Below are 17,320 nucleotides of genomic sequence, written 5' to 3'. Positions count from 1 at the left end.
CTCTATGCAGGAACAGAGAAATTGAAATACAGCAGAAAAAGAAGAAAACATTGCCTAAAAGATGCGATCGCATTTAAAGAATATTTAATTTTTAGACACTAATAAACTAAACATTATTTTTACGCTTAAGTTGCAACATTAATATTAATATCGCATAATATATATTTCGGAAACGTCGCTGACATTTGTATTTTAAATTAACATTGATGTGAAATATGTTTTAGAGTTTCGAATGTGTCGATCGATAAGATCATTTCATAAAAATCAATCAACACTACAAGCGCATCACATTAACTTTGTCCTAAATTTAAATTTAAAATTTGAAACATGGAACAGTAGTGCAAGGATTCTTAGTGTATAAAAGCATATATGTATATACCTCTACACATGAAAGTTGTTATAATAACGAAAAATTCTCTACGAACAACATGCATTCACGTATTCTAACATGATTTTGATCTTAACTAAAATTAAATATAACGCATTAACCTAAATATAAAAATATTGTCAATAATTTAGTTTTAAAAGATTTTTAAGAGAAAACAAAATTAAAGTGCTAGATAACACCGTAATGATTCTATAGCAAAGTACTTTTTTTAGGCATATATAGTAGATGGTGTATATGTAGTATATTAAAAGTGTCAAACATTGAAAGGCTCTGAACATTTTGCTTGTAACTGACACTATCTGCCCCATGGGTATACATATTGGCAAACACTGAATATATTATTAAAAGACTGCCTAAAGTACCAACAATTAGTAAGTGGTTAAATTCGGTTTAAGCTAAATATAATTCGTTGTAAGGAATTTTTTCTTTTTACCAACAGCGCGGGTGGTTATATTCACTTTATTAAAATGTTTACGACACCCGAAAGGAGGCTAACGAATCCTCATAGATTATAGACCTTCTTGATCAACATTCAATTCTGAATACATGTAAAGATGTATGTAGACATGTATGTGTGCCTCACTTTGTATAATAACTGTTTTAAACATTTGCTTACCCGCGAAAGTGAAAACATCGGTTTCAAATTTGGAAAAAACATTGGAAAAGAGTCCTACAGACAGGCTGTTATTCAAATCGATCAAAGCGCAGGCCACTTTTAAAAATAAAAAATGGGTGCTCACTTATATACTTTACTTATAAATTTTAACAGTACATACGGGAATATTCTATTTTATTAGAAAATTGGATGGTATAAAAAATTGGATGGAATATAATTTTCTTAATTGTTTTCGTTCTTTTTCACAATTGTCGAATTTTTTATATAAAATTGGAATTTTCAGAATTTCTTGACAAAAGTGGCTAAGTAATAAAATTTCGGCTTTCTAAATTGGTGTGAAAATTTCGGACCGGTTCGGGCAGTTTTTCGAACCCCCTCTAATAAAGTATCAGCAAAAATCCAAAAATTTTTGTTAAAAAAATTGGAGTTGCGTTCAGTTTACGCTCCACTGCGTGGTCTTGCTCCGACCGATATGAGCAAGTTTCAATACCAACCTGCGTGCAGAAACTTCTAATGTTTCTACCACATTTGAAGTCGGTATCTTCATTTTTGCGATCAGGAAAGCGCCAACAACACACACCATACAGACACACAGACGGATAGACATAGTTAAATCAGATTTCCACACCGATCAGGAAAGCATGCTTCAGGTCTCTGAAGCATCCTTTTGAGTGTTACATAGAAAAAAACACAATGAATACATCGCCCATCTTACAGTAGTGGGTATAATAATACTTTGAAAAATGTTCAAACATTTGAATTTAGATATTAAATGAATCTGCATTATTTTCATATAAAATGTAGTTTTCTATCGAACTTTATTTAAATTATAGATGAACAAGTGAAAATATAGTTTTTATTAATTTTTTAAATTTTTTTTTTTTAAATTCTTCAACAGCAGGCGTTTGCTCCTTTATGAACGAAAAGTTCAGTTTATAAATAAAATTGACGTTTTTTATTTAGTTAATTAACATCCGATTAATAGTGCGTATGTGTGTTTGTGTGTCTAAAACAATTTTCGGTTTACTTTGTTACATCGCGTAGTAGGGGCAGATTTCGCAATTTGGTGGCTTTTTTGCGTTGGTTTTGCCGGTCTTCTTACGTTATAACCTTAATAAATAAACAAAATATTTTCGTTTTTGATTTTTCATTTCGCTTATTAATCAATGTGATGCGTTAACTGCAGTTTCATTAAATTAATTAACAAAATTGATTTGTTACTTTACAGCCGGTTCATCCCGTAAGCTTTAAGCCGCGCGTAAAAGAAAACGGCAGGATTATATAATATAGAAAGTGTTCGTTTCGAATTTTTAAGATTTAATAACCTTAATCCACAATCCGATTAATAACCATAACGGCGAGTACTGAAAGTACTATCGTCTATTTTGGAAATGTTCGCTAGTTGTAAATAAACCCGCTATCAAGAACAATTTAGCTAAGGAGATTAAAGAATTTTGTTTCTTTTTAAATTTCTGCTCTCATCCCGAAGAGTACTTGCGTTTCCACGCTTCCGTTTTTCGATCAAAAATTACGTTCAGCATAGTTTTTCGTTTCGTTTTTTTTCTTTGCATTTGCATAGCAGCTCTTAGACGCACTCTCTCAAAGCTGTCAAAGTGGACGAAAGCTAAATAGCCCACGTCTTATACTATTATTGGTTGTGCAGAGCTGCAGTAGAAAAGCAACAACAAAAACATATTGTTTGTTTGCTTGGTATGCAAACGACGCGAATAATAAATAAATAAGATGTCTTACCGTAAATTTTTTTTGGTTGGGCCGTTTTTCCTGTTTTCCTTTCTCACAATGACTGATAGCACCGAAAATAATATGATAGTTTTACGTGAAGCAAACGAAAACGTATATCAACTATCGGCTTCCTCACGAATAAACGTAAAGGATACGCGATTTGCTAATTTTTCATGTTTCTGCATATATCCTGTTCGCATATGTCTTAATAATTTGCCTACAAAGCTTGTAAAACCAAGTTTTTGCTCTTTAAACCCAGATCTGTTAATTGTTGGAACAATCTGGAAATCTATTTTGCTACTGTTTCTTCAAATGTGAACAATACTGCACGCAACAATTCTTATACAAATCCGCTTGAGTGGCCGAAGCCAAGGAATCACGACTTCAAATTTCAAGTGCAGTGAAGTTTCCAATAAAGCCAATTGCCTTACAATCATGCTAGTTTTTAAAGATTTTACTCTCGAGAATTTATTTCTCTGCCTAAGGTAATAATAATAATCATAATCTATATAGAAGATTGACATTTCCGGCTTTGTTTCATTCCATAATTCTGCTTCTGCCTGGTTTGTGTCTAAAGTCGCTCGGTTTGTGTTCCAAATGACAACGGTATATCAAACACATTGAAAAACCAAATTTCACATATGTATAAATATATATATTTATAATTAATTAATTAAAAACTATGGCAATTATACGTATAAAAACTTAGATTACTGCACATAAAAGCTTTGCTTTGTTTAGCAAAAACAGCTGAAAACGTAACCAAGTGTTACACTTTACATGCGATTATTGCCCTGGCTTGCTTATCAAGCCTAGCTTATTATGTCTTACGAGAATTATATATAAGTGTATTTATATACATAAGTATTTGTCATTCTTAACCGAAAAAATTTACTTTTTTAAAAACAACACATATCTAGATATGCTATAATATTTACATCGAAAATAATTCTAGAGTAAATTTTTTGTTATATGGCCAATATTTAAAGAATATTTACAATGAATGTTAAAAAAAAGTTTGATTTATCTATCAGACAGACAGAATATATTTTTACAATTTCTGTCTAACATAATTAATTTACTGTTTCTAATTTCACCTTATTCCCTTCAAAATGTATGAGTTTGTTATTTCGTTTAATTTCGATTCATTTTGTATTTGATTTAGTTTGCTGTTTTATTGAGGTCTTTTTGCTATTGTCGTGCTTTTTGAGAATAGGATTTGCTGTGCGTTCGTATGGAGCACTTTTTTGAGACATAAAGTTTTGTTTTGCGTGCATACAAGCCAGCGATTTATTCCATTTTTCATCTTTTTAGTGCTTTTTTGTATTTTGATTTCGTTTACCGTGTTTGGATAAAAGAAAAGTAACAAAAATAGTGAAGCTCATTCATGTTCAACGAAGAAAAATGTAAACAACTACAACGATTTAACAAATTGAAGTAAGGCTGAACATCTTTTATTATACTTTAGCGAATTATATTTGATGTAGATATTCCGGGAAAAAAGTTATAAAGAGTACATTTGTAGAATTAATTAAACGTTCATTTTTTCAGTTGATTAGACACACCTACCAGCCATCGCCTACGCTACGTTACTTCCCACGGCCGGCAAGGCACCATTTCAACGATCGGGACTTCTATAATAAATTTTTGATTTTCATTTTATATAACGATTGAAACAAGTAAATACGCATAGCCCTTATAAAAGTATAAATAAGAGATTTATTAGACAAAATTCTTCCTTCTGTAGGTTTCAAATGGATGAAGAAAAGTGTATAGTAGAATTCGATGACGAAAAATTTATACAATTGGTGCAAGAGTACGAATATTTATTTAATAAACATCATCCTTTTTTTAAAGTTCCGCATAGAAAAGAAACGGCTTGGCGTAAAATTGCGGAAGAAATGGGGATTTCAGGTAAAACAGTGCAGTAATTTTCTATAACTAACAAGGAGGACATTAATTGAAGTCGATTGAATTTTTACTTTGTATATAGAAATATCTAGAACAATCGATGCGCGATGCTTTCTGATCTAAGTAGTTTTACTTAGCTTTAAGGAAAGAGAGAATTCAGATTGTATTTGACTAAAAGCAAACTTTCATCAAACATATTAATCCATACGAGAAGTAGACAGAATGGCTTAAAACTACCTTTATTCACTTTCGCGAAAACCCAAATGAATATACTCTATTGAGAGTATTATACGAATATTCACTTTGTCATTGAAAATGGTTTAATTTCTGAAATTACCCTATTTGTTTTCAACGCGTCCTTATCAACCGATTTTCATGACCAACTCCTCAAAGAAATTACGAATGCTTAATTATTAGTGTTAATGTGTGTCGCAAGCGTTACTTATTATTAGACAAAAAGTTGGAGTTGGAGTTAAACCTATTGCTGTTTGATCATAAGATAAGTTTAAATGTTCTGCTTTCGTTACAGACAAAATATGCATAAGACGTTGGGCGACTTTACGCGACAGATACGTAAAACTAAAAAGAAAGCTACGTTCACTGCCAGCTGATGAAACATTACAAGACATACCATGGCCTTTGCTTGACTCAATGGAATTTTTAGCCCCACATATTGTTCCTCGCCCGTAAGTGAAACAACTACTTCAAAATACTCAAAATTATATGATGAATTTTCTTTGCTTCCAGTCGTTATTCCTACGACATTATGAGCGTTGATTTTAAACCGACTACAATTCCATTTGCCGACGAACCTTCAATGAGTGATACATTTCCGAAATTCGCAGAGTCGTCGCCACTACAATCACCCATTGAACAAATCGAATCATCGGAGAGAAAAAAGAAGAGAAAACCAGAAAAAGAGAGAATTGATATGGTTGTCATTGATCCGATCGATTCGCCTAAAAAAGAATGGGAAATAAAGAGCCCAGTTTTGAGAGGTTTCGGTCAAATGATTCTTAGCCTAATGAGTGAAATGGATCAACGTAAACAAATAATAGCTATGAAGGCTATAACAGATATCGTTACAAAAATAATGCTTGAACCGGAAGAAGGTATGGAAAATGACTTCTTTGAAATCACCGAATAAATCCTCCTTTATTTTCGAACACGATTCAAGTTTTTCCCATAAATATTGCTTGTAAGGAACATTCGTATCTAATAATTCTAATTCTGCATTGAAGTTAAAAACAACTTACTAACTTCCAAGTCCAATATGTACATGTACATTTAAAGTTTAAAAGTGAAATGTAAAATAATATATTTATGTTTAGAAAGCTGTCCCAATATTATTATTATTAAAATAAAATGTTATGATTTTCCATATAAAATATTCAACAGCTTATAGCTTATACCTTGGTTAATTGTATTACTAAAATGTGCAAGGTGCATAATCTCCAAATTACAAGGTAAGAACAATTATCCAAGAAGCAACGACATCCATACATCTATATTCGTATGGAAGTGAAGCTTTATAATAAATAACAAAGTCAAACATTATCTCGATAATTATAATCTGATGACAGTGCAGGCACAGAAAAGAGCATACTAAGGTGGTAAATATGAAGCTCTGACGGCACTATCTTATCTTGTTATATACTCCTACATGCACGGTCAGGAATGTGAAAATGTGATTAATATCTTTTCTATAATGTAGTCAACAGTTCCTATGCCTTAAAAAAATCCAGTCAAATAGAGATCAGCTAAATTTAACCACTCATTTAAGCAATTAAGCATGACATCACACCATGTCACCATAAGCTGGCAGAATTCTTTCATCAATTTGCTTTTATTTCTAGCATTAATTGAGACGTGTAAGTCTATGTTTTCCTTTTTTTGCCTACAAATTTATTTGACTATGTTATATTTATAATCAGAGGTTAATCGAAACAAAAACTTATTTACATTGTAATTACGTATATTTACCCATTTCCATAATCCCTCTTTATCTGTTAAAACTTTTCATCAAAAAGCTTTAAACAGTTTGCAAATAATTGTGAAAAGGCCTATTGCAACGAGGTAATTGTCGACCATGAACAAAACCGTATAATGATTTTAACTTTTTAATTACAATTCAAATAACAGTGTACAGCATTAAGACTATAGAAATTCTAATCCAAACGGCTTTTGTCATCACATAATTTATTTTTTCACAAAATACAATTTATATTTGTGAGTGATGCGGTAATACATGCAAAGTATCGTTATTCCATTTCATTCCTTAAGCGTCGTTTCTCTTCGATTTATGACTTGCAACCTCATGATTGACTTGTCAACTGTTCTTAAAGTAACATGGCGTATCGCAGTCTCACATTCAACGCAAACAAGTACAAAAGAATATCACAGCTGATTTAATTGACAAAGGAATTGTTAAGCTTTTGCACACATTTCGTATTCAATTCTGCTAAAATATTGAGGTAAAATAAAAAAAATTTAATTATGAAAAGCATATTAAATCAAAACAATGCACATTATCTGCCTTAAAAGTTGCTTCTCGCAGTTTTACCTGCGCTACGTTACCCGCACCGCACGGTACCACTTCATTGATCGAGACTTCTGTTAAAATATTTCGAATTTATTTAATTTAATAACTGCCGTCATAAATTTACGAAAAATAATTTGCATGATAGGTAATTAACTAATTTTTTTTTCCAGAATCAAAATGGATGATGAAAAATTCATACATTTGGTAAAACAGTACGAATATTTGTTTAATAAACATCACCCTTATTTTAAAATTCAACATAGGAAGATGGAAGCTTGGCGCAGAATTGGCGAACAAATGGGAATATCAGGTAAGATAGAAATGTGATAGAGAACAAGAGAAAGAATACTCGTTTTTTCCCAAATCATTTATTCCCTACATACATCTAATTCTATTTAAATGAAAATGCCATGGGCGAGTATGTAAAGATTCAACACAGTTTCAAATTAATTAAGAAAGATACGCTTATAATTTGACATAAAGTTCATTACACGTGAATAGCACTCCCTCCCATGGGTATATATAATCCGCAATTGAATCGCTTATTAACTTTTTCGATAACTAATCCGATTGTCTGTTTGTACTAACAAGTAAAGATCTTATAGTGGTCCCGGGCCCAGCCTCAAATACCTTACATCGCCCCAATGTCATTCATACAGTGAGTCTTCAAAATAAGGCGTTAATTGGGAAGTAATCGAAAAAGTGGCCCTATGCGAATCATTTCTAATAGCGTTCGTCCTTGGAGCTAAACACGTAAATGTACCACATTTCATCATGTGTTGTGTAAATTGAACACAAGAGAACAACGTGGATAGACAAAATGAAATCGGTTCTAAAAGTGATTCTGAATTGATCGGTACTATAAAAGTTGGGTCTAATTCAAGTTTTTCTATGTTTTCCATACATCCGCACAAACTTAATATATCCTTATGGTGTAGGGTATAAGAAGTTGAAAATTTCGAAACATTACAGTCAATAATTTGGAAATCATTGCTGAAGTTGGTATCAAGTTTGGTCTAAAGTTACGCCACCTTATTCCTTAAGGAACTGCACAATAAAGAAAAAAAATGTAATTTGCTATTAAGAGCGTCTAATATTGAGTTGTAGGATAACATAGCTCTCTTGTGTATTTATCATAACTTTGTGTGTCCTGTCATGAGGTTTTAATAAAAAGAAAGAGGCTAAGAGAGCGAATTATTCACTTTGTTTTTCAATTATAAATTTATTTCCAGCGTGATTATTTTCACTTATTGACGTAGAAATTTGGTTTTTAATGCAGATAAATTGTGCATGAGACGATGGACCACTTTGCGTGATAAGTATGTGAGATTGAAAAGAAAGATGCGCTCACTATCACCTGATGAAACTTTACAAGATTGGCCATGGCCGCTGCTCGATTTAATGGAATTTTTAGCTCCGCATATAATTTCTCGTCCGTGAGTATAACCATCAATGAGAAATGTTCAAATGTAATATTTATATAGCATATCTATCCAATTATTAGAAATCGTTATTCTTATGATATTGTGAGCGTTGATTTCGAACCAGGTAAAAGTCCTTTCTCCGAGGAGCCTTCAATGAGTGATACTTTTCCAAAATTTGCTAAATCGTTGCCATTAACATCGCCTACGGAATCGCCGGCTGAGCAACCGCCAGAGAGAAAGAGAAAGAAAAGACTAGAAGAATTTAAGATGGATAATACCGATGCAATTATTGATACGGTTACCGATTCGGACAATGAACCCATCATCGGTACCGTCGAAACACCTAAAAAAGAAGTAGAAATTAAAAATACGTCTCTCAGAGGTTTTGGCCAAATGATTCTTGGTTTAATGAGCGACATGGACCAACGAAAGCAATTAATGGCAATCAAAAGTATAACGGATGTTGTAACAAAAATAATGCTTGAGCCGGAGGAAACGACAGAGAATGATTTTTTTGAAAATACAGAATAAATCTACTTTTTTTCGTTTTATTTAATAAAGTGTTTTAGCTTATAAGTTTCGCTTTGCCTAACCGCTTCAAATAGCTAAACACTGACCCAAATGACTACAATGCTCTAAAGCAGATTGTGAGACAGCAGTTTAAGTTGCAAAATAAGTACAAACTTTACAGTAAAATAGATAAATTTATTTATACAATAACACGGGAATATGTGACAATTTTATAAAACATGATATTTAATCTCGAATTGCACATATAGCACGATCCTTATTCAGAAAAGAATTATTTTTAAAAAAAGTGGGAGAGAAGATAAAGACGATGAGGATCGAACATATAAACTGACAATAAAATGATACATACGTACAAGGAAGGAATTTCAATTTTAGATATATCTTTTAAGTTATAAAAAGCATACGCATACTACTGATTACGTTGAATTTTCATTACATCTTTAAAACATTTTCTAAGTAATTCTCAGACCTCTTTGTCCAATCATTATTTTATGAAAAAAATCTAGAAATTTTGAAAGTATGGGTTTAACCATTCCTTTTTAATTTGGCATATGTGCAGAGAGCCTGTTTAAACATAATAATTTTTTGCATGAATACCTTCAATAATACTCTCTAAAGGATGCAAACACTTCTCGTTATCAAGAGAAGTTTCTCATCTATAAATACTATTTGAAAAGATACGTTAAAAACACCTAATAATGCAATTATTTATGTAATGACTTTTCAAAATATGGTGTTATATGAGAAGTGGTCGAAAAAATGGTCAAATTGATAACATTTTCAATAGCATTCGTCCTTGGGCAGAAATATATCAATGTAAAAAAGTTCATCCAAATATCTTAGAAATTGCGACCTATAGATTGAACCAAAGAAAACAAGGCAGCCGGATGGACCAACAAGCTAAGATCTATTCAGAAAGCAAAACAAAAGATGGATCTATCTTAAGTCCGACTGGGTGTTGCAAACGTGAACACTAATTAGTATATTCTTGCATCACATGTGATGTAGAGTATAAAAATGCTATGACGAAACGTCATGACATGAATTCTCTAGACAAATTGCTGTATCATTACCGTTATAAGAGTGTGTTAAATAAGCAGCATAAAAACAAGAAATATTATAAAAAGTCAAACTGTTGTTAAGTGAATCCTGACGAATGCTCCAATCTTTTGAGTTATGCGCTCTGCCAGATATTAACCTAAAACATTGATCAGGGCCATCCAAATACCTTATGAAAAAATGATTGCAATCTCATCAAATAAAAGCAATAAAAGCTTAACAATTTTTTATATATATGTGGTGGGTATTCAAAATTCGCCCTAAAACGAATATAATATTCTTATTAGTTTTAACAGAGTTTTTAATTTATAAGTTCTAATGTACATGCATATACAATTATGAGGTTATTATAACCCTTGGAACGAATAATAAATATCGTTTTCATTTTTAAATCTATCTTAACAAATATATTTTTTTCTAAATATATAAACTTATGCCTAAGCCTTACGCATTCCTATTTGCTACTGCGAGTGTTTTTCCTTCATTTTCAATATAATTCCACTTTATTGATGATTTTCGTTATTAGTGATTCGAAAGCTTCCTCAATCATCGCTATATAACGATGCGTTTCTTTAAAGCATTTATGCCTTGAACGAGCAGTTAATTGCATTTGTGTTGAATTAATACCCAATGTGCTTTGCGAATATAAACTACGCCCGGTCAGCATTAAAATATTTATGCAGTCATCGGTCAATATTGGAAATGCTTCGGCAAAACGTGTCAGAGCTGGTAGTACGTGACTTAAGTATTTACATTTAGCCTCGGTAGAGAGTAAAGACAGAGCTGATTGTATAGTATTTATGCAAAATTTCGAGACACTTAAACTTTTTGGTATAGCATATTTTAGCACTAGATGTGAAGTTAAGTCAATAGTAAACACTTGTTTATCCATTTCGGGCATACTTAGAAATTCATGGAGAAAATCAATACATATATGCATAGAAGGTACTCCTTTAACCATCATTGGTATTACTTCTCGCGGATAAGTTTGAAAGTGCACTAATTTGGCGAGGGAAGGTTCCGATATGAAAGACTGGTGTATGAAAGAGCATATAATGCCTTGAGCTTCTCGCAATTCCAGAGCAGCCACGCGACTCGAGCCATGAGCATACATGTCAGTCAAAATTTCTAATAGTATATGTACAGCGGCGCTCTCCTGTGAAGCAATTAAAGCAGTTTTCAATTCTTCGCGATCCGCATCGCATTGAATTTGACCATTTTTATCCATCATTTGCTTAGATTGCATTTGTATATTTAGATGAGCCTTAGAAGCGGCTAAACTACCTTGCAAAATTCGCAGTAATATTATCAAAGTGTGCGGGCAATAAAATATCTCGCGACTGCAACGTAGCACTTGCAGTGGATCCAGCATATTTTCCATTACGAAAGAACAACGATTAATATGATCTTCCGATGCCATAATAGAAGTAAGACTCTTACGCCAAAAACTAATTGGCAATACCGCATTCAAACGCAGCCAAACATCCAGATATACGTTTTTAATGGAACGTGACACCTTACGTTGAAATACCTTTGGTAAATTCTTGACAATTAAATCAGAGTTTCTAGCTAATTCTTCGGCTGGTAATTTCAAAAGAGCTGTTAGAACTGGCAAAGCTCTACCAGGCTTAGAGTCCAATTGATCGAAATCCACGATTTGCAAGGAGTGTTGAATTTGTTTAACGGTGGCAGGCAACGAAACCGTAATACGTTGATGATTGTGCAGACAATGCTCTTCGAGCCAATCTTCTACCATGCTCAGGTGAGGATAATTACAAATAATTAAACGGAGCAAAGGATGAAAAATACCAGCGTAATCGTTGTGATATTGTTGTGCCTTCTGTAGCAAATATTTCATAGGTAATTCTGACAGGAAGTTATTCGTGTACTCCTTCAATTTACGACCGCTCAACGAAGCATTTGACAAGTTAGCTATGCGTATATCTTCATATAAAACCAAATAATACAGTATCAATAATTGAGCTGTTAAATGACATTGGACCTTATATTTAGATAATTCCTCATTATCTGTGTTATTATTTGGATATGGAACTGCGTTAAATTCGCCTAATACATTACAGTTAATGTTGGAACGAAATATATGAAGAATTTCAATTTCCGAGAACGGCTTATGCATATGATCAACATTTACTTTACCCTGAGGATTAGGTACAATCAATGTATTTACATAGACCTCGATCAAGGCAGGCATTACAGGATGTAATGGTCGGGCGGAATTACAAATTTGGCGAAATATCCATGATTTGATTGGAACTTTGTGCTTAAGAAACGCACGCGACTTCAATAACTGGTGTATACAATGTACGGGTAGATAGCCAGGAATGTTTGCGTTCAGTTTTGGGGTTACTGGTACGCGTACAGCATGTGAAGCCACTACTTGTTCGGTAAAAAGATCTTGTGTAAAAAGTTGTTTCATACGATTTGTACTGTTAGGTCGTATGGGTATTTTCATAGCTAATGTGGAGCACACTAGTTCACCTATTGCTGATATTTGATTGCTATGAAAATGTATGGCCAGCAGCAAAAGCATTTCACCTAACGAAGTACTAGTATCGGCACGTTTGCCAAAGAAAGCATCCTCTTTGATCAGCCACTGTAACCATTCAACAGCCTTTGTCTCCAAAATAGTAGTGGAAATTAAAGACGGACATGCTATTAACATACACAAGGCCAAGGAAACAAAACGCATCCCTGAAGTTGAAGGCAGCGGACGACTTGTAACCAAATGGGCTAAAGCGTTTATTTCGCTATCATTAAATCTGAAAAATTAAAAGTATTAAAATATTTCCCTTTCAGCAATAAAAGAAATAACTTACTTTAATCCAGCTATGCCACGCAGGGCACAATACAAACGCATTAATACAGCACCTTGCACAGTAAAATCTTCGTCGACATTTGTTGAGGCTGTATTTGAAATTTGTATTAGATTCTGCAATTGTTTTAATAGTTCAGCTCTAACCAAAATGAGAGCATCACTTTTCCGTTTTTGACTTGAGTGGACGTATTCCGCAAACCAAGTGCGCACATTTTGATCATTGCCTAAAAGCATACCTGTCAAGAAAGCAATCTGCAAAAACAACATGAAGATTAGGAATTGAAAATCATAGTGAATGTGTGCATAACTAACCAAATCTTGTGGATATTTTAAGCACAATTTCAACATAAACGAAGGCACTTTCATAATTTCCACACAAATTGCCCGCGTAGATAAAGACTGTAAAGGATTTATCTCGCTTAGAGCCATTAATAAGTTCAATTTAAGTTTACCCTCTGGTGATTCTTCGTCACAATTGACTATGACATGCGTTACCACATCACGATAACAATCAGGAAAATTGGCTACTAAGGCGCATATGATGCGGTGACCATTTGGTACTTGTACCAATGTGTCGGTCAATTCCAATATGTTCAACAATGACGGCAACTCTGCTAAAGCAATACACAATATATCTACTACTTCCTCTAAATAAATACCATCATCTAGTATTTCAGATTGAACTGTTGCCTTTTGTTCCGTCAATAACCATTGAACATTGAATATCTCTGACAGCACTACCCTTACTTTACGCGTTACATCCGCTCGTTCAAACCCTAAGGCTATACCCGTTTGAAGTCCAAATTCTGATTGTTGACCTTCAAAGTACATACACTTTTGGCGGGCTTGGAGTTCTTTTTTCAATTCTGGTTCTAACTCATGATAATTGACTTGAAGATATGACACAATGCTATTAACTACTTCTATGCCGATTAGGACAGCCAATATCTGCTTTCGTGACTCCATAGATGATTCCGTATTATCCAGAGGTGAAAGAAGGCTCATTCTCACCAAAGCCGGCAAAACAGGACGTATCTCATTTTGTGGATATGTGGACAAAGCAGCTATATCTAAATTTTGCATGGCTGCAAAAACTCGAGCTGTCACATCCTGCATTGTTTTAGGATATGTTCAAATTATAAGACAAATAAGTATTACTACTTATTAAAAATAAACTTCTTTCCGAAAAATAGATAAACTTCTCTTAGAAAAGCCCAAAAGTAAATTGAACGCAAAAGGTGCAACAACTTTTTTTCATACCTAACAGCTGACCACTCTTTTATTCTGCATATTTATCGTTTAATCAACTATTAACGCATCGTATCGTATCGTATCATTAATCAATTAGCTGAACACATTTACATATTTCGCGGCACATATTAATCTATTATTTCATTTTTAGGTTAATAAGTAATATTAATAAATTTTGCGGGAAATCTAACATAATATTGAAATAAAAAATGAAATTTGCCGTAGGCAAAGAAAACTCTGCGAAAGCAACAAAAAAATACTTTGAAGTAGCTATTAATTGGAACGAAGGAGATACAAAAATGTTTAAATCTAGAAATATACAATAAGAATACGTACAGCTTACGAAAAACGACTACACAAATTTACGTAATTTTTTTGCACAGTCATTTATAAAATAATGCAAAGTGTATAGGAAACTTTACAATGAATACGATGAAAATGCGATCGATCTGTAAATATGAAATCAATGGATATTAATAGCAATTGTTTGTGAAGAATTATAAAGAAAATTTTAATTTCACTTCTGATAGGTACTATTCAAGTTCTGAAAACGATTAAGTTGAAAACATTTGTGTATAGGTTACGTTTTAGACTTTCTATACTAAAAAAATATAGCACACGACATTCTGTCAAATATTTTTAAAAATCATATTCTGGATGGGCCGTTAAATAAATAAATAAATAAATAAATAAATATATGTAATATTGAAACAAATATATATGTATTTTAATTTGTAGAACTGCCTGTTATGTGAGCGTTGCATATATTTCTTTTATTAACTTCAATGTGTTGCGAGTTCATAATGCCTTACATAAAATGCGAATATTCGAGGTAAGAAAAAAGCCTCTATTGGACATCTTTCTTATAAACCATGTTATTGTTATAACTTCGTCTAGAAAAAATACAATGGAAGACGACACGTTTTTAGCTAACTAAGCCGCAATCTAAAATACACATTAAATGGCTTGAGAGCTGGATTTGCGACAGTAAGTGCCGCTCAAAGTAATGATGAAAATAATAAGTAGGTTTTCTTTACATACCACCTGTGGCTAATTTGTGTACTTCTTTATGAACAAGACTTTAACAAAATACAGCCGCAAAGCAAAAAAGATTAATGAACCATAAATCTATAGAATAACATCACTAGAATTTAACATACTCTCAAACTATCTATGCAAGCAATTTGTCAGCATTTTAAAAGTTTCTCTACATTCCGAAAGTAATGTAATTACTATTTTCTTTACAAAGTTTAATTATTGAATTGACTTAAGATTTTAAATTCACCAAGTATTTGGTAGAAATGCTTCCGGTACAACTTATCGGTGGAACGCTTTGTGGAGCTTATAGAGTCATTATCATTCGATATTATGTTTGATTGTAGACTCGAAACCCATATGGAACACAATAAAGTTTCTGAGTTGAAATTACTAAACAAATAATTTCTTACTTAGAATGTAGTTAAATAGATTAAGGCCTTTGAAATGCTAATGTACACAAGTGCTTGCAAAACCGAATAAGCACACATTTACACGTAATAAATACAAATAAGTAATGTAGTTAAGTAGTTGATAAATAATTCTTGCGAATAATGTCACATTCAGCAAAGAGTCCTCAGGTAAGATTGCAAAATCTATCTCATCATTTTGCGAAATTATATGTTTTCCTTTTTCACCAATTTCACGTCAGCAAATTTTACATCAAATTTCCTGAAATGACACGTAGAAAACATGTAAAGGGACTAACGCAACATCACTTCAATTATATTTCCAGGGATGGGGAAATTTTGTATTTAAATATAAATTTTTCATAAAATGGGAGATAAATATACTTTATAAATTTTTATATATATTATTATATATAATATAAGTATTTTATAAATTTATAAAATATATAAAATTGACAGATTAAATATGTGGGAATATATACGAAGCTTCATTGTGTTAGCTACTTAAAGGCCCTGAAACAATGATGCGTTGTCGTGTTTTACCGGCTAAATAATTTCCCAATAGAAAAAATAATGACAAGCCGCGCTACCATATTATTTTCTAGGAAGAAGAGGAACAAATCTATGCAAATGTAAACAATTAACATATGGCTTGAGAAGTTCAAATAAAGAAATACACATTTTACAACAGGCACGAATCTTTATATAAGTGAAGAAAGGAGAAGCAATGGGTAATGCTTGTAAAGAAAGGGACGTCGAATTTTTTCTTGAAGAAAAAACAGCGTCTTTTTGTTCAAGGTAGCACGGCGGCTAGTTTTATTGCGGTCATGACAAGTGTATAAAATATCAAATGTGTGTAGGGACACTGCTCAGTGTACCATGTAAGCAACATATAGACAAATTACTTATCGCGATGTGATAAGATTTCTATATGGAGAAATATGGATGCCCCTTCAATTTAAACAACCACAACCTCGCGAATAAAGAGATTAGACTCAAAAACGCGTGGTCAACATTGCAAAAAGCATAATAAAAAGCATGAGTTACTAACTATTTGTAAAAGAGTAACCAAATAAGCGCTTAATTGAATTGCTTTTGAGTTTCAGTTGGCTGTACTAAATTTTGCACGTAACTATAATTTTAAAATAAAATAATATTTAATGATGAAATAAGTTTGGATTATGGTATTCATTAAATTGTATAGCACGTATTTATAAAGGTGTAATATTAACAATTTACATACAGATGTTGCATTTGTTCTTATGTCTGTCACAAATTGTCTAAATAGATGAAAAATTGTAACTTCAAAAAGAGGCTTTGTTCTGGAAGATGTTATTTGATTAATGTATTGTTGAAGCGTATTGCCAAGACAAACTAGCGCAAATTCTTCGAGGAGGTTTTTTTTTATTTCTTTATTTATCAAATTGTAAATATATAAAACTAACAAGCGATTACTTAAGTATGTTGAGCCGGATGGAATTGCTAAATAAATTTTGCAAGTGAAAAACATATAGAAAGTCCGGATGAATCGTTAAAAAAAACTAAAAAATTCTTTGTGTACGTCGAAAATTGTC

The 17,320-nt window shown here is 32.5% G+C and overlaps 3 protein-coding genes across 6 annotated transcripts; 2 read left to right on the top strand and 1 right to left on the bottom strand.

Moving 5' to 3' along the window:
* Positions 1 to 3,915: 3,915 nt before the first annotated feature.
* On the top strand, positions 3,916 to 5,932 carry LOC119640344. The gene is made up of 5 exons (XM_038038288.1): positions 3,916 to 4,184; positions 4,299 to 4,426; positions 4,495 to 4,661; positions 5,188 to 5,344; positions 5,406 to 5,932. Exons 3-5 carry the CDS (start codon positions 4,502 to 4,504, stop codon positions 5,803 to 5,805), a joined length of 717 nt encoding a protein of 238 aa, XP_037894216.1. The 5' UTR covers positions 3,916 to 4,184; positions 4,299 to 4,426; positions 4,495 to 4,501; the 3' UTR covers positions 5,806 to 5,932.
* Positions 5,933 to 7,005: 1,073 nt separating this feature from the next.
* LOC119639749 lies at positions 7,006 to 9,160 on the top strand. 3 transcript variants are annotated; one of them, XM_038037385.1, is made up of 4 exons: positions 7,006 to 7,132; positions 7,371 to 7,510; positions 8,480 to 8,636; positions 8,705 to 9,160. In XM_038037385.1, exons 2-4 carry the CDS (start codon positions 7,378 to 7,380, stop codon positions 9,153 to 9,155), a joined length of 741 nt encoding a protein of 246 aa, XP_037893313.1. In that variant the 5' UTR covers positions 7,006 to 7,132; positions 7,371 to 7,377; the 3' UTR covers positions 9,156 to 9,160. The 3 variants fall into 3 exon arrangements, with proteins under 3 accessions (XP_037893313.1, XP_037893321.1, XP_037893329.1); XM_038037393.1 differs by having other exon boundaries at positions 7,006 to 7,345; positions 7,464 to 7,510; XM_038037401.1 differs by having other exon boundaries at positions 7,006 to 7,345; positions 7,464 to 7,510; positions 8,433 to 8,636.
* A 1,343-nt stretch (positions 9,161 to 10,503) lies between these two features.
* Positions 10,504 to 15,368, bottom strand: LOC119642716 (integrator complex subunit 2). 2 transcript variants are annotated; one of them, XM_038041990.1, is made up of 4 exons: positions 15,343 to 15,368; positions 13,363 to 14,160; positions 13,052 to 13,302; positions 10,504 to 12,994 (listed from the first exon to the last, which is right to left on the bottom strand). In XM_038041990.1, the coding sequence occupies exons 2-4, from the start codon at positions 14,131 to 14,133 to the stop codon at positions 10,702 to 10,704; spliced, it is 3,315 nt and encodes a 1,104-aa protein (XP_037897918.1). In that variant the 5' UTR covers positions 14,134 to 14,160; positions 15,343 to 15,368; the 3' UTR covers positions 10,504 to 10,701. The 2 variants fall into 2 exon arrangements, with proteins under 2 accessions (XP_037897918.1, XP_037897912.1); XM_038041984.1 differs by lacking the exon at positions 15,343 to 15,368 and having other exon boundaries at positions 13,363 to 14,252.
* Between the last annotated feature and the right edge of the window lie 1,952 nt (positions 15,369 to 17,320).

Source organism: Glossina fuscipes, unplaced genomic scaffold, assembly GCF_014805625.2.
Source record: "Glossina fuscipes isolate IAEA_lab_2018 unplaced genomic scaffold, Yale_Gfus_2 0, whole genome shotgun sequence".
Lineage (NCBI taxonomy): Eukaryota > Metazoa > Arthropoda > Insecta > Diptera > Glossinidae > Glossina > Glossina fuscipes.
The sequence above is the reverse complement of the archived record's forward strand: the minus strand, read 5'-3'. Positions and strand labels throughout refer to the sequence as shown.

What these genes read in the sequence shown, in the direction of transcription:
- LOC119640344 (XM_038038288.1), top strand. Translation starts at nt 4,502, where the DNA reads ATGGATGAAGAAAAGTGTATAGTAGAATTCGATGACGAAAAATTTATA. An exon ending in GGAAGAAATGGGGATTTCAG is followed by an intron (nt 4,662 to 5,187) that starts GTAAAACAGTGC and finishes CTTTCGTTACAG; the next exon opens with ACAAAATATGCATAAGACGT. An exon ending in CCACATATTGTTCCTCGCCC is followed by an intron (nt 5,345 to 5,405) that starts GTAAGTGAAACA and finishes CTTTGCTTCCAG; the next exon opens with TCGTTATTCCTACGACATTA.
- LOC119642716 (XM_038041984.1), bottom strand. Translation starts at nt 14,166, where the DNA reads ATGCAGGATGTGACAGCTCGAGTTTTTGCAGCCATGCAAAATTTAGAT. An exon ending in TAAAATATCCACAAGATTTG is followed by an intron (nt 13,303 to 13,362) that starts GTTAGTTATGCA and finishes TTGTTTTTGCAG; the next exon opens with ATTGCTTTCTTGACAGGTAT. An exon ending in CGTGGCATAGCTGGATTAAA is followed by an intron (nt 12,995 to 13,051) that starts GTAAGTTATTTC and finishes TTAATTTTTCAG; the next exon opens with ATTTAATGATAGCGAAATAA.
- LOC119639749 (XM_038037385.1), top strand. Translation starts at nt 7,378, where the DNA reads ATGGATGATGAAAAATTCATACATTTGGTAAAACAGTACGAATATTTG. An exon ending in CGAACAAATGGGAATATCAG is followed by an intron (nt 7,511 to 8,479) that starts GTAAGATAGAAA and finishes TTTTTAATGCAG; the next exon opens with ATAAATTGTGCATGAGACGA. An exon ending in CCGCATATAATTTCTCGTCC is followed by an intron (nt 8,637 to 8,704) that starts GTGAGTATAACC and finishes TCCAATTATTAG; the next exon opens with AAATCGTTATTCTTATGATA.